The sequence below is a fragment of the Pleurodeles waltl genome, chromosome 4_1 (genome assembly GCF_031143425.1).
Source record: "Pleurodeles waltl isolate 20211129_DDA chromosome 4_1, aPleWal1.hap1.20221129, whole genome shotgun sequence".
NCBI classification, from domain to species: domain Eukaryota; kingdom Metazoa; phylum Chordata; class Amphibia; order Caudata; family Salamandridae; genus Pleurodeles; species Pleurodeles waltl.
Window position 1 is genome coordinate 270316659 of NC_090442.1, and position 22572 is coordinate 270339230.

General features: G+C 43.7%; 1 protein-coding gene across 3 annotated transcripts in view; it reads right to left on the reverse strand.

Annotated features, from left to right (window-relative positions):
- PARVB (parvin beta) overlaps positions 1-22572 on the reverse strand; it is a 431399-nt gene that overhangs the window by 277526 nt on the left and 131301 nt on the right. The window contains exon 1 of one of the 3 annotated variants that reach the window (XM_069228286.1): positions 12308-12488. The exons of the other annotated variants lie outside the window; for them this stretch is intronic. Within the exon in view, the coding sequence (XP_069084387.1) occupies positions 12308-12350 (43 nt within the window). The 5' untranslated portion in view covers positions 12351-12488. Of the gene's footprint in view, positions 1-12307; positions 12489-22572 lie in introns of those variants that run through there. 3 annotated transcript variants of the gene reach the window in all.

Here is a 22572-nt window from a genome sequence, read left to right on the forward strand (position 1 = left end):
GTTGAAGGCTGCGGAGAGGTTAAGTAGAATGAGGGCTGCAGTTTCTCCACAGTCCAACATAGTGCAGTGCTGTGGTTGCTTCAGGATCCTGACTGGGTGTGGTCCAGTAGGTTGTGGTGTTCTAGGTGGCTGGTGAGTTGTCCATTGATGGCCTTCTTCATCACTTTAGCTGGGTGACAGGGCAGAGAGATGGGAGGGAAGTTGCCCAGATCACTTGGGTCGGCCGATGGTTTTTTGAAGAAGACTTTGACTGCAGAATGTTTCAATTCTTCTGGGAGGTGGCGGATTTGATGTAAGTGTTGATGTGGTTGAGGCTGTTACTTGTTGATGGTCTTCCCATGTTGTAGATTTGGTGTGGGCATGAGTCTGTTGGGGCCCCTGGAGCATACTGTTTTCATAATTGCTGCGGTGTCTTCTTCAGTGAAAGTTTTCCCGTCAGATGGATGTCTCAGATGGTGGTGGTGGTCAGGTTTGTGATGCGATCTTTGGGACCCAATTGCTGGTCGAATATGCTGTATATTTTCGTATTTTGTTGTTGAAGAAGTTTGATAAATTGTCGCAGACTTTCTGTGATGAGGTCAAGGTGTTGGCTGCAGCCTCTGGAGTGGTGCACATTTTCACGATTGACAAGATCTCCTTGCAGCTGTTGGAACTAGCCTCTATGTGTATGGTTGCAGCCCTTTTTTAGTGATCTTCCAAGTGACCTCTGACATGTAGACAATGTGTCCTGAACTGGTGCATTTTAATACAGTGCAGCTGTATGGTACCAGAATACTGTAGAAAAAAAGAAATCTGACAAAAATATTGTGTTGTAAATATAATTTACTAAGATACCATCCTATTGAAGTGGTTAACATAAAATCTACACCTAATAGGATCATATTTTTGTAAACAATATTTAGGACACAACAATTAGGTCGGACTGTATTTTTGTCAATGATATTTAGGCATGCAGCTAATTCTGGGCAACAATAAAGGCGGTATAATGTCCCATGCGCAGGACATATTCACTTAGGTTACCCTTAGTGGGGAGGTATGGCCCTCATTTACTCACACTTTATTATAATTTAGTGTCAGAGTGACACATGGCAACTGACAGTGATGTACCGTAGCCAGTAACAGAAATGCACATTGCTACACACCAAGTAATTCACGTGTATTTAAGTATGCGGTATTTCTATAGTGCAAACCTAGTCAAAGGGTAGCAGAGTCAGATACATCACCCAGATTTTAAAAACTGCAAAATACAATGCCCCACCTTATACACTACAATGAAATGCCCTTGTACATGTTTCATAGTTCCAAATGAACAATTGAACATCCTAAGAAGATTAAGTACATTCTTAATTGCTCGATGTGGTTTGCTATTGTTGTGACCATTCAAAAAGCCTTGATCCAGTCCAGTGCATCCAAGTTAAATCTGCGGCAATGTCAGAAAGAGGACCATAAGTAAAACAGACATGTTAACAGTTGTACATCATGCTCCATTATAAACATTGCAAGGATTCACCTCAGGACAAAATGCTTGGGGCATTATAGTGGTTCTGACACTGTGGCTGCGCTACTGTAATGATCAAATAGATTACCTTTTGTTCAGTTAAGAAAGGTATAAAGAACCTCATAATGCCTGGTTAAAATGTGTTAATGTTGCAATGGCTCAAAAATGATGGTGCTTAATGTACATTTTTACATGCTTATGTCGTCAACTTCCTTATGTCTTACAACACCGTTTTGAAAGACGCACACAATACAATGGCCCATGCAGACAAGTAATGCTGCTGATTTAAAATCATTGCACAAAGACATTTCTAAGAACATACTACACTGGGTCTCAAGTGACCCTCCCTTGTAAGAGCAGATCCTTATTTTAGGAATATTTAAACACATTTGTATGTCCCGAGTACCCAGTTTAAAAAAAGGAATAATGCAATGCCGCAAGCACATGATTACATACTGGGGGACACTGCACAATGCATTTTTAGTAGTGGGTAGCATGCACTAAAGCACCAGGTTTCATGCCCCAAACACAATTTCTATTTCTATTTTTTGTTTTTCAGAAGTGTATCATCTGACATAGTATTGGGCAGATACGCAAAACGTGCAGCCAATAATTGCAAAAATAAGCTCGCCATTTCAAGCCCTCTGCTTTTATGTTGATTTAAAGCATGTGAAGGGCGAGCAGGTGCTCTTTTCGTGTACCTGCAAGTTTCCATGGCAGGACACACATTGACTATTAGACCCCTCTACTCTCTGAAGTGTTCCCCCAGTCCTTGAAAAAAAAAAGCAACCTGTTAATGGAAAGTATCAATTTGTGAACTTTCACAGCAAGAAATCGGACAGTGGCGTCCCAGCGTGGAGCAGTGCATGCAGCAGCTGCAGAGTTTGAGGAACCAAGCATCATGGCCTGGCTGTTCGAGCAGTAGCAGCACCTCTCCTCCCACCCCCCACTGCAGCGCCTTGAAACCCTCACAGGTGAGTAGTGTGCTTTACAAATTCCTGACTGATTGATTGATCATGGCTCTTACAAATCCAGGCTTGTGCCTTTTTGCTCTAAGCCTTGTGATCTATCACGGAGGTCACAAGGGCAGTGCCAGGGATTACAAAGGGAAAGCCACAGACCACAGTTGCACCCCTCAAATGACATCCATGGAAATAGCTAAGACTCCAGGCTCCAGATTGCTAGCCCAACGGCAAACGCAAATCAGGGTTTGGATAGGCAAGCAAGTGAAAGTGGCAAGGAGCCATGAAAGGAAGAAGACTTGATTTTGAAGACAAAATTTGTGTTCTTAGATGAATGTGGCAGCAATGACGGTCACTCCTCCCCACAAATGTGGTTGAGCATAGCCATCACCGAGACTGCTGGCCTTGGGAATAATTCAAAAGTAAATGTAAAGAGCAAACATGGATCTTACTTCCCCTGGCAAACTTGAATGTAAAGAGTGCAGGAAGGTAAAGCAAATCTACTAACATAAATAGGCCATGTCGTGCATTTTTCAATGGAATGTGTGGATTGGTTGGCCATTCCATGCGGCCCTTCAAAAGAAAAGCAACAAATTTCTCTGTTGAAAAAAAGTATTTAGTCATAAGAATATCTCTTGTCATTAGAAGGCATTGAATATTCGGACAGCCGGATCGTGGGACCATTCCATAGTACAATTCAATAAAAGTACAAGGAAAGACCTCCTGTGTATTTAGAACTTCCTATAAATTAAGCAAACAAGAGCACCCTTTTTTCTATTATGCTTTTGGATATAGCTGTTCATTAGATGAACGGTGCAGACGTGAGTCTTGCATTCCAATCATAGTTGTGCTGACACAATCAAACATAATGCTGCTGAATAAAGTCAAGGCTGATTCGCTGTCACTTGTAGGAAACTGATCACACTAATTATTTGTTTGATAGCATGCAGTGATTAACACATGAGCCACTGACCGTTGTCTTGTAGGTGCCTAGCACAGCAGCAGAAATAAGCTCGCACACCTTTCCGATGTGCTTAGAGAGACACCGTTCTACAGACTAGTATTCAAAAATGCATTTCGTTCAGAGTGTAACAGATGGAGCTTGCAACATGATGGGAAGGAAATCTGGTGCAGCAACTTGTTGATGGTCTTCCCATGTTGTAGATTTGGTGTGGGCATGAGTCTGTTGGGGCCCCTGGAGCATACTGTTTTCATAATTGCTGCGGTGTCTTCTTCAGTGAAAGTTTTCCCGTCAGATGGATGTCTCAGATGGTGGTGGTCAGGTTTGTGATGCGATCTTTGGGACCCAATTGCTGGTCGAATATGCTGTATATTTTCGTATTTTGTTGTTGAAGAAGTTTGATAAATTAACAATTCTTAAACTAAAATATTCACAGTTGCACATAGGGCACCGTACTAACTGCAAGATGGAGCTTGCTGTGGCTGATGTTTGTAGAGAAGTCATAGGCATTAATCAATTTAAATGTTTTTTTTTTAAATTATATACACTTTACACAACTTACCATGCCTCGGCCAAAAATCAGAAAGAGTTTGAGAACATGCTACGGAGGTAGTAGTCAGACTATTGACAGTTGGAAGAATACTAGACATACCTAGCGTGTTCTGATGTGAAAGAACTGGGAGAACTTTTTGAAATAACTACAAAACAATCTGTAAACATTTTGTGGACTCTTTTTGACACTCCATGAGGAGTCATACTAAGTGTAAAAAACACAAGCTTAAATTATTTATTACATTCTGTGGTGTTTGTCAAACATAAAGCAAACCTATGATGCTCTGATAGAATTGGGTGATCTGTTCAGAAGGTTACAGAGGCATGACATGACCACACATGAGGTAGATCAATTAATATATATATAGATTGTAGTAGTTGAATCAATGGAAGAATCACCCAGGCTATTTGCTGTTACTGCACTGAACGCTGTTGAACGAATGCAGTTTGATGGTATTGAACTTCAAGAGACTAAAGGCTATGTTAGCATCAACAGAGGGCAGTTGCATTGGAGCTTAGCAAATCACCTGTGAATAAGGATGTCAATGACTACTGCATCAAATGTATCTAAAAGCATATCTGCACTCAATCGATAAATGGAATACAAAAAAAGATAGTACATGCAATGAAACTGCTACAACCAATTTGTTTGCCAGATCCCATAGATCTCTTAAATGGTGAGGGATGATTAAAAGACCTTTGAAGCAGGTTGCATGTATTTGATACCAGGCAGTACAATACTGGTTTTAGAGAGTGCAAACAAAATAAAACATGCAACCCTAAAAGCCTAAAACCATTTTTGCACATTATGGAGGCCTTTTGTCAGGGCCACTAGAATTATGCGATTGTGCGGCCGCAGCATTTTTCACATCCTTATAGATTTACAACATTTGCCACATAATCCATCATCTGTTACATACTTTGCAGTTTTTAACTAAAACAAAATGTTGTTTCTAGCTCAAACGGTTTAAAAGTTGATAAAAAAATGTAGTGGCACATGTCGACATGCTATGAAAAGACCTTTGCAAAGGTTGACTGGTCACCTTTCTGTTGCTTATTGCTATATGTGTTAAGATGGTACTAATGAGTTGCAACCAATGCCCAGACAATGTTAACAAGTGTAAAAATAAAAAATAATGAAGTAACACTATCACAAAATGTGCCGCCTTACGTCGCATAATTTGCTTTTTCTTGCTGCATAACTTACCCAACCCTGCCCTATAATTTGGCTCTTCCTTGCTGCATAAGTCCAGTAGCCCTGCCTTTTGTATGAGGCTTTAGTGTAATGAATGATGTGCTAATGCAACTGAGGAACAGCAAATTAGTCAATTGTCTGTCTTCTATAATGTTTGTTAATATCTTGGGGCCTTGTGTTATAGAATGTAAACCAAAACGTATCCCCAGAAATGGTTAGTTAAAAGGCAGAAGTACCAAAGGAAGAAACTGTACGAGACAAGTGGCTCAGGATTCAACTTTTAGGAGAGTAGAATATTTCTGACATAGTTACCCCTACTTTTTGCCTGGTGTCAGTGTGTTTAGCCTGTAGTGCACTCAGATCCTAATAATCAGGACCCCAGTGTCTACTCTCTCCTCTAAATTTAGTTGCTGATAAACTTTTGCACCCCACAATTGGCGAACTGGTGCACCCATGTAAGTCCCTAGTATATGGTACTCAGGTACCCAAGGCATTGGTACATCAGGGGTCTCCGATGGGCTGCAGCATGTATTATGCCACCCATGGGAGCCCATTACAACTGTGTCTGCAGGCCTGCCATTGCAGCCTGCGTGAAATGGTGCATGCACCTTTCACTTCAGATATAAGGCTCACGTTATGTTACTGCACTTTAACACTGTAAGTCACCTCTCAGGTAGGCCCTTCAGCCCAAGATCAGGGTGCATGTCCCTTAAAGTGAGGGTACACCTGCAGGAGCAGGGTACCCCTACAAACCTCAGACTCCATTCCCTGGGCTTTGTAAGCACAGGGAAGCCATCTTAAGGTACGTAGTGGACACTGGTCAACACAAGTGGTCCAACTACATAATGGCTTCTCTGAACCTAGGCATGTTTGGTAACAAACATGTTCGAATCATGCAACTACACCAATTCCAATGCTAGTTGCATGATTCCATGTACTCTGGGGAGTTTACTAGTTCTGCCTGTGCAGCCTGATACGGTATGTCTGTCAGTCCACGCTGCTGCCAACCCCAGACACTGTTCTGCCCTCCTGCTGATGGGCCTAACTCAAGCAGAGGAAGCCAGAACCAAGGATTTCTTGCAATGGAGAGGTGTGACCACCTCTCCCCTTGAAATAGGTGTCTTTGGGCTGGGGTGGCCTCTGAGCGCCACCAGACTGCTCTGAAGGGCACATTTGGTGGCCTCCTTGCATAATCTGGTTTTCACCAGTTCAGGAACCCCTGGTTCCCACTGTGGCTCAAAACTACGCAAAGGACAGAGGAGTGACCACCCCCTGTCCAGCTCCTCCTCTAAGGAGGTGCACAGAGCTCTGCCAGGTGGCAGATTGATTCTTCCATCTTGGAAACAAGGTGGGCAGAGGCCCCTGGGAGCATCTGACTGGTTAGGTCAGGTAGATGACGTCACTGACCTCCTTTGATAGGTGGGTCACTAATGGGAGTGACCAGCCCCCTTTTAGGGTTACTTAAGGGCTCCCCCAAGGGTGGGTTCTCAGGTTCGTCAAGCAAGACTCTTCAATGAACTCTGCAAGACATCTTCTGCTCCTGGCATCTGGAATTGCTGCTTGTCTGCTTTTGGAGCTGAAACAAGACTGTATCAAGTTGGGAGGGCTCCCACTGCAACACTGTTTCTCCTGTTCCTGCAAGATTTCTGCAACATCCATGGCTGTGCATCCTCCATGGTCACAAGGGCTCTGCCTGCATCCAAGGAGCAAGAATGAATCTTCCTTGGAGTGAAGGAGTTACTTCCCTTCATCCGCAGGCATCTCAAGATGACGACAACCAACTGGTGGATCCTGCTGTCCCACAGACAATGAAAAGGGTCTGCTCACAGGTGGTGGTTCTGTGATCCTCTCCGGGTCCAACTTGTCTTCTGACCAACTTGAGAGGCCGTGGATCCTTGCTGCAGCGCCACTGGAAAGGAACCCCTGTGCATTGCAGCGGTTGCTCGTGTCAAGGCTTGTTGGCTGTTCCTCCAAGAGGTCGTAGAGTTCCAAGAAGCCCCAGTATCCAGCACTCTGCAAATCCAAGACCAGCTTCCACTCAGCAGCACCTGTGAGGGGGAACTGCTGTCTTGTTGTGCTGCTAAGGCCTCACTGTGTCTTCTCTGGGCCTACTGCCGGTGGGATACTTGTGGGAGCTCCTCTGACTCCAGCAGGCTTTCATTCCTGTTGAAGGCCTGCCCTGACTCCCTTCCAAGAGTCGAGTCACTAGGACTTTGCTGGTCCTAAAAAAAACTGTAATCTTCCTTGTATTTACTATTTGCATTTGCCAAGGCTTGTTGGTAGGCCTGCTGCCCACTGACCCTCCTGCAATTTGGCGACAGACATGGGACAGCTCATGGGTGACTTGAAGGATCTCCTACATCCCCCTGGGCTCCACAGCTGGACTTCTTCCTGCACTGTCCTGCAGGAGCTTCACATCCAAGAGTGTGGGCATTGCCTACCTGCACCACCTGGACATCTCCAAGTGGTCTAGACACCGTTGCCTTCTTTTTCAGGTTTTTCCCATCTGGAATCCACCCTTGCGTTCCACTGACCTGGTCCACGGGTTGCAACAGCAGCTGGACAATCAAGGCTTCTATTGGCTTCAGCAATGGTTTCTGATGCCACTTCACCCCTATGCACCTGGGCTCCCCAGTGTAGGTACTCCAGCCTTCTGGGTATCCATGGATGGGGGCACTCTCCAACCTTCTTTGTGCCAACTGGTTTTATCAATGTTAGTATAGCCTTAGTGTTGTAATGAAAAATACTTTATTTTTGCAACACCTGGTGCGGTTCTTTCTTGTGGACAGTTACTGACTGACTATTGTGTTATGGCAAGTGCTTTACACTCCTCCTAGATATGCTTTAGCTGCTCACCACAGCTACCTATTTGGACACCTAAACACTATCACCAAAGGTTGCCTGGACTCAGTATAGGGTGCCACGTCATAGGTGTACACCATAAACTGAGCCAGCCTCCAACTCCACTTATAAGCGCAATTGGTACATTCTGTGATGGGACATTTATCCCACTTTTTGGATGTATTTTAATGTCAACAACCCATGAATCTATGCCTCAAATAAAAATGTTTACCCACTAGTTACATTTAATATTTTTGTGAGCTATAACTGGTAAGTGAAATGCCAACCAAATAATAAAAACAAGGATATTATGTTCTTTATAGTCACGTCACTGACCCTGCCCACTGACCCAGTTCTGAGGTTATCCCCGCCACGAGGCACTCTGCCCACAAATCACCTTTTTTGTTGCACTTCAACCACTAGCTGAGGTGCATAACCACCAGTACAGGTCAGAAAGTAAGTGTGTTGCAAGAGCTTGGAGTAGGTCTTAGTGAACGGTGGTAGAGAAAATAAAGAGGCATCAGGAGACATCTGTGTATCAGTAGCGTAACAGTGGTGTAACAGTGGGTCGCGGTGCAGATCAGTGTAAAGGTGTATCAGCAAAGTGCTGGGGATGTGTCAGTAAAAGAAAATTAGTGCCTGATGCAAATTTTGTAGCAGTGTCTCATGAGAGCCCAGTGAATGTCTAAGTAAAGGCATGTTCCAGCATAATGCAAGTCCTTTTAGAGATGTTTTGTGAAGGCTTAAATATTAGCATATAGGTGAATCGTGAAAACCAAATTAGAGTAGTATGGTAAGAGCTCGGTAGAAACCCAAGTATTAGTTATTAATACACTGAGAGGTACATTATGAGAGAGTTGTGGATGTTTTACTTATAAACCCAGTGAAGGTTAGAATGGAGTGCTTTCTAAGAGCAGGATATGTCAGTAATAGCACAGCAGTGTTTAACAGGGTGGGGTGCACTGTCAGGGCTCTTGGGATGTCTCAGACGTGGGATATCAGTAAAGGGTGAAGGAATGAACTGTGAATGTCTTGGAAGTATCAAGGTAAATCAAACGATGCCAGGTAAATCATTAGAACCTTGTGAAAGTTCATTCATTGCACGAGCCATGTGTGGTGCAAGTTTACCAGCCTGCACTTTCAGAGCGCTACAACATTAACCTATGATGATGTCAGTCAGTATTACTGTTCAGCACAGACAGATCTACCAAATCAGTGCACCTTAAACATGACATGCAGCAAACACTACTATTCGAGGATTGAGATGCACACTCATTACAAAAAGGGAAGGTGGATTGGACAGGATGGAACCCTTCCTGTGCCTTCACAGAGACCTTCACTATTCAAGGGGAAGAAGCGACCAGACTCCATCCTCTTTCTGAGTACGAGTGGTCACAGGCAAAGATCTATTGAAAACTGCATCTGCTTCTCTCGCTTCCTCTCCTGTACCCTTCTCTGTCATTCATTCTTATTCTCTCAGACACATACTTTCCTTACTCTCTCCTTTGTCACACTCCTTACACATCTGCTATCTGCATGAAAAGTTCTCAGCCTCTCACCTCACATCAACTTCTTTCACAGTCATCTCTCCATCCTGACACCCTGCCTGGTCTCTCTTGCCACTTTCTTCCAGCGTACCTTACTGTTCCCTGCTCTCTTTTCAACATTGTCCCTACAGACCTTCGGTTCACATTTCTAGCCTTACCATTTCACTCTTCTCTGTGTAACATTCACATTTTATGCATTTTTCTCTTACCGGCTCTTTTCTGTTCTTACAGAGTCTGGTCTCACTAAAACACTCCTTCATGCAGACTCGTCTCTCCCATCCTCCTTTTCCTTCCAAGCCCTGCCCCGCACTAACCCTTCTACCACCCATCATCTTCTACATCCTCTCACACATCCCATTCCATCTGCACCTACCTGCTTTCATACTTCCACTATCCTGTGCCCCTTCACTCATGCAGACGCAAGCTGGCAGCAATAATGACTGGATTCTTGTGCTACCTTTCAACAACGTAAGTGTTTGTACTTTTTTAGCTTGTGCTAGTCAAAACCAAGTTGTGTTCCACAATCCAGTAATATCTAGGAGGTCCCGTTGACAATCTGTGGACCAAATATTCTGTAGAACTGTAGTCTTAAACCAATCCAATAATAATGTTATAATGAAATAGGCCATATGATAAATCCTCATTTGTTTAAAAAAACAATACAGTTTTAGGATAATTCACATCTGCTGCAAGTTGAATAGAATCTTTAGTTTTCAAAAGTAGTACTTACATAGCTGTGATTTTGTTTGGTTATTTCATGCAGCCCAGCTACTGCCTAGGAACTATGCTCAAGCCAAGTACACTTTGAAAACACTGTGTAAGGTCGCACACCACCTGCACCCCATGCGATACCGATCATGGACTTGCACATGCTCAAATTGTTGACAGACACCACTGAACCGTCCCACAACTCAACAAAAAAAAAAAAACTTGCGAACTGGCTGAGCCTTCTCTGTTCAAGCCCTGAGACCATGGAACTCCCACCCTTCAGGTGTCTAGTCTCTTTCAATGGGAAACCACGTTTATCACGAAAACCAAACAACGAGAGGCCTTTACAACCATGGTCTTGTAACAAAAATGCCTTTGCAACTAAAGGCTTGTACAACAAAGTCGTTCAGAACGAACATGCCTTTACAAATGATGCCTTTTTAATGAAAATCATGATAAATTTAAGTGTATTGTAGGTAAGCTTTTAAATATTATATATGTGTGTGTGTATATATATATATATATACACACACACACACACACACACACACATACACACTTTTTAGATTTTAGGGTAGGTTTTAGGGTGGTAAGGGACTTTTTTAGAATTTAGGATGGGTATGGGTATGGGTTTTTGGATAGTAAGGGAAATGTTAGGTTTTAGGGTAGGTATGGGTTTTTGGGTGGTAAGGGGATTCTTACGGTTTAGGTTGGGTATGGGTTTTTTGGGTGGTAAACGGTGACTGCTGAAAATCTTAAGGGGAGAGGCAGGGGTGACGGGGACGGGGGAATAAATGAAAAAAAAAAAAAAAAAAAAAAAAAAAGGACTTACCATTTGCGGTCGTCTTCATCTGCCTCCTCGCTCATCCTCCTTTCCTGTTCTGGTGTCCCAGCATTGGCTGAACAGGCTCCCCAGCTATCCTGGCACTGCTTTCATGCTCTAGCTAACATGAAAGCAACATCAGGATTGTTTTGAATCACTCGGACTGCCGCTCAGACACACCCTGGGGCCTGTGCAGTTTCTCCAGCCTGGCTGTGTACACAGCTGGCCTGAAGAAACCTAAGTGTGCATGTGTGTTTGGCCTCCCATCCCCAGTCCCACCTCCCGTGGCCCAGCCCGCCCCTCCCTTGAGGGGCTGAGCCAGCAGCAGAAAAATAAAATGATAGTCAAGTATTTTTTTTTTTATTGGTCTGCTGATGGCTCTTAGCCAGTGGGGCGACGCTCCTCTGTCTTTGCAGAGGAGCCGCCCCTCGTGGTAAATGAATTTTTAGGGTGGGTATGGGTTTTTGGGTAGGCAAGGAATTGTAGGGTTTAGGTTGGATACAGGTTTTTGGGTGGTAAGGGAACCTATAAGTTTTAGGGTGAGTATGGGTTTTTGGGTGGTTAGGGAATTTTGGGGTGGAAAGGAATTTTTCTATGCTTCAGGGGTTGTTGGTTAAAAGGTATATATATATATATATATATATATATATATATATATATATGACAATTAAAATATATATTATATATACATATATATAAATCTATACCATGGAAGCCTTTCCACAATAAAGTATTTTACAGGTAAAATTAAACATATATATATATATATATAAATAAAATGAAGAGTTCATACTTACTTGTTAAATACTTACATTGCAGTGTAAAGGATTTTGTTGGAAGGGCAGAATCGTAACAATTTTTTTGTAAAGGCCTTTCGATGGAAAGGCATTTTCGGTATAACGCTTTCGTTATAAACCCATTCGTTGGCCCACAAATCTGCACACGGTTTCAAAAATGTAAACAGTCCGTGGCACAGAACTATATCGCTTATTGGTTTAAATCGCCAAACCCAGCAGCCCAACACACCCTGGCGTGCACACAACGTGTTAGCTCAGCTGCCTACATGCCTCCCAACAAAAGGAAGCCGCGTGCGGACCTGGTAGCGCGAGCCCACTGGCTTTGTAATGAGTACGATGGAACCGGAGCGCGCGGCTGCTCCGGACACACGCGCGTCTATTCCTATCTGCACATATTTCACGATTCACCGGTTCGTTTCATACCTGCGCCTTCCTTTCTCTTCTTTCTACAAAGCAGCCCTGACATGTCGCAAGGCTCTCTCCGCAGTTCCCTCTCCAGGAGTCAGGCCTGTGCAATATTCCTGACGGCAGCGCGAAAGCCCAAGACAGCTGCCAGCTCACAGGGGCTTCAGCGACCAGCCTCCCTCCGGGTTATTTCCGTCACGAGTGTGGGAGGTGGTAAAGCAGGCAGCAATAAAGAGTGCTAAGGGGACATCGTATTTCAGGCTGTATTGCAGGGCATCTTAGCACCTGGCATTCAGGTCATCTGCTTTCACAGCGCTACGTCTGCGAAGCAGATGGCAGTGCTACCGTTCATCTGTCATCTCCCCACAAAGACACCAACTCAATAATGCTTCATAGGCTCTAAATATAAATAAATTTCCGGTCAATTCATTTGTAGGTAAACGCCAATATAAAATAACATATCTAGCTATCCAAAGAGAAGGTGAAGTGATCTTCTGCTCTTATTAAAAATCAATTTAAAAATATGTTTTCGTGACTTTCATGTAGTAGTTTATTTTCTAAAATTGGCCCATGTTGAATACCTCTTGGGGTCACTGCCAACACCTACAGTGAGCTTAGAGCCAGCCTATTGCTTGCCATTGTGTAGCTTCTTTGTCATTCATTTTGTTGATTATTATTTGATGGCTGCACTTCTTGTGGTGGTTTCTCCCATAGAGAAGAGCATCTTAACCATTTTTTTCGGCCTGATGACATCCTTCCGCTGCTCAAATTCAGGGAACTACTTTTTGCGGCCTCACTAGAATAGCTTTTGCATTCCATTTTATTGCGTACTTTACCCTCCAAGTTCTCTTTTCCCATTGGATGGCTTTGCTGTTGATATCCATCTTGTGATTGGCTGGTTTTATATGTTTGCTGTGGAATTGTCCCTTCTCTGGAGCATTGCTCTTGCACCATGTTCTTCACTGGTCACAGTATTGTATGCATACACAGCTAGCATGGGGGAGTGGGGTGAGAAGGGCGTTATTAGTGCTTTTTTTCTTATTTGTTGTAGTGTGCTGCTGTGCCGTTGGGCAAACTGAATAAATGTTCAGGGGTTGTGAACAATTCAACACCCCAATTGCCTTTATTTTTATAATTTGTTTGTTGTGCTCAGTTTAGGTTACTTGTATATCTATCTGGTTCCAAAGCCAGGGACACGCACCATGTACTGCCTGCCTAGTTATCCTTGTGGAGACAATATGAATCAAACTCCACATGTCTGACTCACTCTCGTGTGATTTAGTTCCACACCCAGAAAGACTGGTGTAGATTAGGGAAAGGGGATTGTTCTCATAGGACAAGACAACCAGTGGCTCGTGGTGCTGACGTACATTAGAAGACACAAATGAAGGCAATGATGAACCTTTGTTTTTTCAAAAGTTCTCCATCCTTGCTTTCTCCCTTGGTTTTGGATCTCTTTAGTCTACTGTGATCATCTACCGTCTCTCTCCCTTGGGCCGTATATGGGGAGGGGCTCTCGTTTTTTGCCCCTTCACGATTTTCTTTACTGGATTCACTGTCTTGACTTGGGGTACATTTTCACCCGTAGTTAAGTTGTGGTCTCTATATACAATAGCATTTATAGATAGTTATTCTCATAGAGAATCAACAAATAATTATATGTGAAACTTTCTTGAACAAGATTTTTACTCGCTTATGAAAATTGATCCAACAGTGAGGCACAGAGAGCCACACCTCCTGACAATATCCTTGCCTTCTTATTTGTTGTTATTGTGCTCCGATTGTATTGCATGTATTTTCTACTCCTTGGATTATTTTTGTTGTCCCGTTGTACATGGTGTGTCGCATGTTGGTCATTTGCTGGTGCACATACAGCATTTTGCTTTGAGAGAAAGTATGTGGGTTTATTTATTGCAGTGTTTATTTGGGACAAATTAACACATTCTTGTATTTTGATTAAACTGCTTATTTAATTGTTGATGTTCCCAATGTGTTTATAGGATTATGAGTCAAGCGTTTTTGCCATTTCTTTTCTTGTTGTGCTGAGTCTATGTTGGGCATTATCTGGTGTATCTGTTGTCCTTTTAACAAATATATATTTTTTATTCATTTATTTTGATGCTTACATGGGATAAATCTTACATATGCAGGACAGTATATACATTTTACACATTTAATGCATTCTTGAGTTGAAGCTAATAATGTCCCATTTTCCGTTACTGTTCTAGGAGCTCCACTTCTGGTCAGACGTATTGGGACCTACGGCTTCCCCAATATCTCCAGTCAAAAACCCGAGCATCACAATTGATAACTAGTTATCTTAATCAGAAATGGTGAAATCCCGTTTTTACCAGCTGCATTTCCTAAAACACATCCGTTATCCATTTACTTTATCGCAAAAACTCCAAATAATGCATTCAATTAATGAAGGCTGGATTATTGCCACCCCAGTTATCGGAGTTTTCCAGCATACCAAATGTGTACACTTCAAATGAGTCAGAACTACGCTTCTAGGTTTGCACTGAGTCAGCGATCCAGTGACCACATCAACTGCTTTGCCTTCCTTACACTGGCTTCTGATGAAACAGCACGTTCTTTTCAAAGTGCTGTACCTTGTACACAATGCAGTATTCACCCCATAACATTCACCTCCACATTCAAGATTCAAGTAGTATTATCTCTTCCACTAAATATGGCCAGTGAACCATAAACTACTATCGGTACCAACATTCTGATGAGTCAGTGGCAGAGCATTTTCAGTAGCAGCTCCCATTCAAAGGAACGCTCTTCCTATGCACCCAAGGATAGGGCCCAACTTGTATCCAGATACTTAACTCTCTTACTAGGGCAACTGCCTTGTGCAGTGTTAGCAGGTTTTATTTATGGGCTTAGAAACCCCTGTTTAGGGTATATGCTGGACTTCAAGCAAGATGGATCGATCGGCCGTGCCAATGCTAGTTTCTTTTTCTTTCAACACTCAATGAGAGTGCATGTCCTTTTATGCCCCCCTGTCTCTCCCTTGTGTGCTACTTCCCCCTAAAATCCTGCCTACCCTCTCTCGGGATTGCTCGTCAGTTTCTCTTCCTTCCCCCATTTTGCAGTGTTTTTTTAAAAGTAGGTACTTTGTGGGGTCCAATTGATTCACGATGCAATGCCTGCCCTTCTCAGCTTCCAACAGTGACTTGCTGTCAACCGACATTTATACGTTAACTTGTCTACATTACATTTTCTCTGAACAGGCATAAGACGCTGCTCTTTCATTCACTGCAACACACAGTACAATCGAATTCAGAACACAGCAGCAGGTCTACATGTTATGTTAAATGTGACTATCAGGGGGGCAACTAACAGTCCAAGTTGAATAAGGCCATTATTAGAAATGGGGTCTCTAGTTGGCAGTGATTTGCACCCTGTGGGACTCTCATTCTCGTCAGGATAAAGGAGCCACACATCTAAGATAACCCGTGCTCACCCCCTTGGTAGCTCGGCATGAGCAGTTGGGTTCATCTCAGGGGCAAATTATTTGTGCACACACACACACACACACACACACCCCGACCAAAACAACAAAAATCCAACATACACAGGTAGAGATATCACTTTTAAAAAGTTGCAAAGAGTCTTAATCCAGAGGAATCAGTGGTTGTCTCCCTTTACCATACAGTACCTGGGATGCGCCAAAAACAAAGACTATGCGGGCTGCAGAGGAGGTGAGGCACCAGAAAATAAAGCAATACATCTGTTTCATACTGTGCAAGGGAAGTGATGCATTAGTTCCTTACTGACAGGGGAGGTGATGCGTTGGTTCCTTACTGACAGGGGAGGTGATGCGTTGGTTCCTTACTGACAGGGGAGGTGATGCGTTGGTTCCTTACTGGCAGGGGAGGTGATGCGTCTCTCTCCGCAGGAGAGGGAATGCATTGGTTTCTGGTCACGCAGCCTCGGTTTCTTGCTGCGGTGCAGGGTCGATGCAAAAATGAGGCATGGAAAATCCAGACACTGTGATGAGAGCCTTGGTGTAACAGGTGCTGCGTCAGTCCTACAGGTGCTGCGTCAACTGTTCAACCGCAAGGCAGGCGCTGACTTGATTCCTCAGCCACAGGCCAGGCAATGTGTCAATTTTCAGCTGCGGTGATCTGATGGATGAATTTTCTTCCTCAGGACACTAGTTTCCACTTCCGAGCGTCCAGGGACTGGATTTTGCACCACTTGGCAAGTCAGGACTCTCAGCAGATGAGTCAAGGCACTGAGAGATTAAGTCTTTGATGTCCCTGAGACTAACAGGAGGCAAGCTCAGTTCAAGCCATTGGAGAACCTTGGAAAGTAGGATGTAGAAAGCAAAGTCGAGTCCTTTTACTCCCAGGACAGAAGCAGCAAGCAGCAGGCCAGCACAACAAAGCAACATGCAGACAGAGTGGCAGTTTCTCCTACAACATCCAGCTCTTCTTCCTAGCAGAATGTCCTCAATCCAGAAGTGTTCTTGCGGTCTCAGAGGTCCAATACTTATACTTATGTCTACCTTTGAAGTAGGCAGTCTTTGTAGTGCACAAGACCCTGCCCCTTCTGTCCTGGCCCCAGACACACTCCAGGGGGTTGGAGACTGCTTTGTGTAAGGACAGGCACAGCCTTATTCAGGTACAAGTGTCAGCTCCTCCCACCACTCTAGCCCAGGAAGACCCATCAGAATATGCAGGGTACACCTCGGCTCCCTTTGTGCAACTGTCTAGAGCAAGTTCATAAACTGCCCAACTGTCATCCTGGCCCAGAAGTGTATTCAGCAGAGGCACAGAATAGTTAAGCAAAAAAAAAAATACCCACTTTCTAAACGTGGCATTTTCAAACAGACAATCTAAAAACCAACTTCACCAAAAGATGTATTTTTAAATTGTGAGTTCAGAGACCCCCGAACTCTATTCCTCTATCTGCTCCCAATGGAAAGTTACACTTGAAAGATACAGCGGCTGCAAATCTCAAGGGGAGGAGCAAGGGAGGGGGATAATAAATCATATATTTAAATAAAGAATAATTGTAATGAAAATAAATAAAGAAACGTACCTTTCCCAATGCCGCCGGTCATCACGTGCTCCTCGTCTGATGGTGTCCTAGCATTCCCTGGGACACCAGCACAGGCTCCCAATGCAATCCTAGCACTGTTCTCATGCTATACCTAGCATGAAGCAGCATCAGTATTGGTCTTGGCAGCTTGGTCTGCTCAGACAGTACCCTAGGGGTCTTGCAGGTTCTCCAAATGGCTGAGCAGCACTTAGACAGCCAGCCAAACTAACATGCACACTTAGTGCACCAACTCCACTCTCCCTCCTCTCCCCTTCCATGGACCAGCCCCACCCCTCCATTCACATGCTGGCTCCGCTGAGTCAGCAGCTGAAAAATAAAACAAAATATTGTTTTAGCTCTCAGCTGCTGGCTCTTAGCCAGTGGGGCATCACTCCTTCGCCACTGAGAAAGAGCCACCCCTGGAAAGATATTTCAATGCAATCCCCATGTCAATGTATGGGAGAGATAGGCCTTGCAAAGGTGAAAAACGAATTTAGCAATATTTCACTGTCAGGAATTCAAAACACACCAGTACATGTCCTACCTTTTAGATGCACTGCACCCTGCCCAGGGGGCTGCCTTGGGCCTACCTTAGGGGTGACTTACGTGTAGTAAAAGGGAAGGTTTGGGCCTGGCAAATGGGTGCACTTGCCAGGTTGAACTGGCAGTTCAAAACTGCACAAACAGACTCTGCATTGGCAGGTCTGAGACGTGCCAGTGGGTGGCAGGATCAGTGCTGTAGGCCAACTAGTGGCATTCAATTTACAGGCCCTGGGCACACAGCGCATTTTACTAGGGACTTCCTAGTAAATCAGATAAGCCAAATATGGATAAACCAATCACCAATACCACTCAAACATGGAGCACTTGCTCTTTAGCACTGGTCAGCAGTGGTAAAGTGCCCAGAGACCTAAAGCCAGCAAAAAACGAAATTCAGCACAGGATAAAAAAACAGGAGGTCACATCCAAAATGTTCGGGAATAACCCTGCAAAAAGGGCCATTTCCAACAGACATCCAATGTATTTAAGTAATTGATGGAGTAAATATAATGAATGCCCATTAATGAATCGCTGATCTCTAGATGGGCTGGTAGTTGTGTGCTTCCTGGCAATGTATTATTGGTGTGCTGCCTTTGTTAATGCTGATTTCGATGGCCTCCCTCAATATGTCCTAAAGACTAAAACTGGTAGCCAACTGAACATCAGTCAAGACTGTAAACCAGTCTTCATAAAGTTTTATTGAACTATTGGTTCCAAGTTGGTACTATAAGTGAGCAGACTCTGAGACCCAATGTAAAGTTGGGTACATTTGATTTCTGCAAGTTCATGGCTGTCCTCTTTGTTCCATGTTCTACTTTCAAATATAATTTCATTCCTATCAGGGCATTGCTGAACTGCCTCTGTGATTTCAGTTTCCCTGAAGTATCCCACATCACGTGGTTAAAAATAATTTCTAGGAAAAATGGCACAGAAGCAGTTTGTCCACCAAACCCAAACTGAGCCTTTCGTCGGACCTTGCACACTGGCCTACAATATAAAGGAACACAACAATATACTTGTAAGTCTATGGCTAATACAACATGAAAAGATAGGCGAGTTCAACTTATCTTATTTTTGTTATTGCATACATTGGGCATGCCATAACCAAGCATTGGCAAATCAAATTGTTCCCGCCTATACAAGACCTATTGGCTTTGGCAATGTATTTTTGCCATGTTGTATACCAGTCTCGTAGACTGGATTTGTTGGAGTAGTGTGTCCTGAAGTTGGGGTGGGTGTAGAGTGTCAGTGTTGAGCAGAGAGGAGTATTCTGTGGTTCTGTGGCAGGGAGTACCGTGGAGTGGAATAGGGTAAAGTGGAATAGGGTGCAGTGGATTTGAGTAGATTGGGGTGGGTTGGATTGAGTGGACTAGATGGGGAGGATTAGATTGAGTGGGGTGGATTAGAGTGGGGTGAATTGATTTATGGTTAGTGGATTGCATTGGAGTGATAGGGCTGAGTTGGGGTGGATTGAATTAGAGTAGGATGGGTTGGAGCAGGGTGAATTAGAGTAGGTGGTTTAGACTGGACTGCAGTGTGGTGGACTGACGTGAGTGGTGTGATTTAAAGTGAGGTGGATTAGAGTGGGGTGGGCTGGAGTGGAGGGGATTAGATTGAAGTGGTGGTTTGGATTGGGGCGGGGTGGATTAGAGTAGGGTGGGGTGGGGTGGATTGGAGTGGGGTGGGGTGAGTGGTTGGATTAGATGGGATTTGGGTGGACTGGAATAGGGTGGAGTGGATTGGATTGGGGTGGGGGGATTGGATTGGGATGGGATGGACTGAAGTGGGGTGGATTGGAGTGGAGTAGGATGGATTGGTTTCGGGAGGATTGTATTGCATTGGGGTGGATTGGAGTGGGGTGAAATGGATAGAGTGAGGTGGATTGGATTGCTGTAGGTTGGATTGGAGTTGGGTGGATTGGAGAGGGGTGGATTGTTCTGGATCCGAGTAGGGCAGGTTGTTCTGGATCCGAGTGGGGCAGGTTGTTCTGGATCCGAGTGGGGCAGGTTGTTCTGGATCCGAGTGGGGCAGGTTGTTCTGGATCCGAGTGGGGCAGGTTGTTCTGGATCCGAGTGGGGCAGGTTGTTCTGGATCCGAGTGGGGCAGGTTGTTCTGGATCCGAGTGGGGCAGGTTGTTCTGGATTGGAGCAAATTGGAATGGAGTGGGTTGAGAGAATTGGAGTGTGGTGGATTGGAGTGGATTGGACTGGGGTGAGTGTTTGGATTGGTGTGGGTTGGATTAGTTTGGGGTGGATTGGATTCAGTGGGGTGGATTGGTGTGGGGTGAGGTGGAGTGGATTGAAATGGGGTAGAGTGGGGTGTACTGCACAATTAGGTGCTAAAGCATCATTTCAGACATTACACATAAGAAAGCAACAATGTTGCTTTGCAGTCTTTCGAACAAGAATATCCTGTTCTTTGGAGAACAGCGTCCACAAGTAAAAACAAAACAGGAGTGTAAAGTGAGAAAAGAAGACTTGGCAAAATAAAAGAAAGTGAACTTTAAAAAAAAAAAAACTTCGCAATATTGTTTGTCCTGCTGGCCAAGTTTTTGCCAGTCACACGCCTTCTGTTTGCATGGCACTAGAAGTTTAAAAGAACAAAATAGTACCTCAATCATGTAGGGAGCAGCGGACGAGCAATGATTAAGTGAATCAGTGCTTAGTCCCTGCTTCACAGAGAGAAACGGAAATTATGCCAGGTCTGTGGTGATGAATTACAAGGCTGTAAATAAGAGTGCCAGGCAAGCAAACAAATGGTGAACAACGAGCAGGCTCCAATCCCTTATGGTTAACAACAGTGTCTCACAAATGAGACGCATATGCTAGCACATGTTCTTGCAGTTCAATCTTCTCAAGCACAAAGTCAAAATGTCTGCTTTAAGTACTGAAAAGTACTTCCTTGTAGGCAAGTTTGCATTTGTGATTGATTGGGTGAGTGGATTAATACAAGACGGTGGAGCAGAATAATAAGGGAGTGCGTAGATAGATGGATGAATGAGTAAGTGCATGCATGCATGAAGGAGCATAGGAAACATAAGCGTGCAAGAGCAAAGGGTAAGAGCAGTATATTTCTAAAAACACTCCTGAATGGCCTCTTTGGTAAATTATGCTTTTTTGTGTTTTTCTTTTTTTTTACATCCGTTGTGCACATTTTTATTTCTCAGCCCATATTAACACTAGAAAACGTACTCATGGCTCAAATTAGTACATACCTGCCGTCATCATGCACGTCTGTGCTGTCAAGAAAGTACCCATTTGAAGACAATACCCAACACCAAAGACAGTCACGAAATACTGTTTCCAATATAATACAGTAAGATGATATTAACTACGAAGACAGTATAAAGCATGTCATAAAATCTTCATTGCAAAGCACCTGGGCTTGGGTCAAAACATACTCTAGATCAGGCTTTTCCAATGAGTAGCTCATGAGCTACTGGTAGTTCTCCAACTACCTGAATGTAGCTCTCCTGTGTGCAGACCAGCCTAATAAATCAAAAACTTTTGCTTAGTTGAATTAATATATTATACCACATTTGAAAAGTGTGTATCCAAGAGGAAAATGTGTGTACTTTCAGAACTCATAGGCCAATGTTTAGAGAAAAAAAAGGTGGAATTTCGGAAATATATTTAAAGCTTATGCTTCAGTGATAAATCATGTAGCGTTGGTAAGAGTTATTACTAATATTATTATCTTGTTGCATTGCAGCCATCACTGCTATGTATTATCCATGTAAAAGAATTCCATTTTGATACAGCTTATTTTGTTTTTTTACATTAGTGCTGGTAACCCTGCCTGATGCCCTGAGGTCATCACTCATGATAATTCTGCATGGGGTGGCCACTAATGTAATATTATTTGATGTGGCCACAATTGCACCCATAATAATGTTAGTAGCTCAGGATTTTTTCAAAAACACAAGTAGCTCTTAATAAAGAAAAGGTTGGAGACCCCTGCTCTAGATGCTAATAGCCTCCCTGTAGGTGATGCTGTAGGGTCCATACTGTATCCATCATTGTACATGGGATGCAAGTATAAGTGGCGCTTTGAGTTGCACCTCTTGGCCCCACGTTGTCACTATGGATGAGAGGCAGGTATTCCACATTTTTCCAGGGCACTACCTTCTGTGAAATCTTGTGCGTGAGCGCACTTTTCCTATAGGTCTGATACGATTACATGTGTTGCGGCCCTTGAGGCATGTTAACGTAGTACAAGATTGTGCACTTAATGGATCCGATTATTTGATTTAAGCGAGCAGGGAGTAGAGTTCAGGCTTCCATTTTCCCACGTTTCTTAACTTAGTTTTTTCTTGTGCAGAATAACAGAACTATACAAGCTAAATTCAGGCCTGGCTTTAGTGCTGGTGGCACCCAGTGCAACAATCTTTTTTGGCACTGCCCTCATCCCGTGGATTCTCTCATTATTACCTGACAAGAGTCCCACTTATAGCTCCATAGCCCCTCTCTCACATACATTTCATTTGTTATAAAGAACTGCTACAGGCTGGCTTTACTAATCCAATCATCTATCCACATAAAATACAGATCTGCTCTTTGCAGTGGGCATATTAACCCTCAACCCTCAACCCTACTTTATGGTCAAACCTGCCCTAGAAAAAACTCTGATCTCTCTCTGTAGCAAGGACATTACTCACAAGAGTTATCTTGACATCTTTATTGCTGACT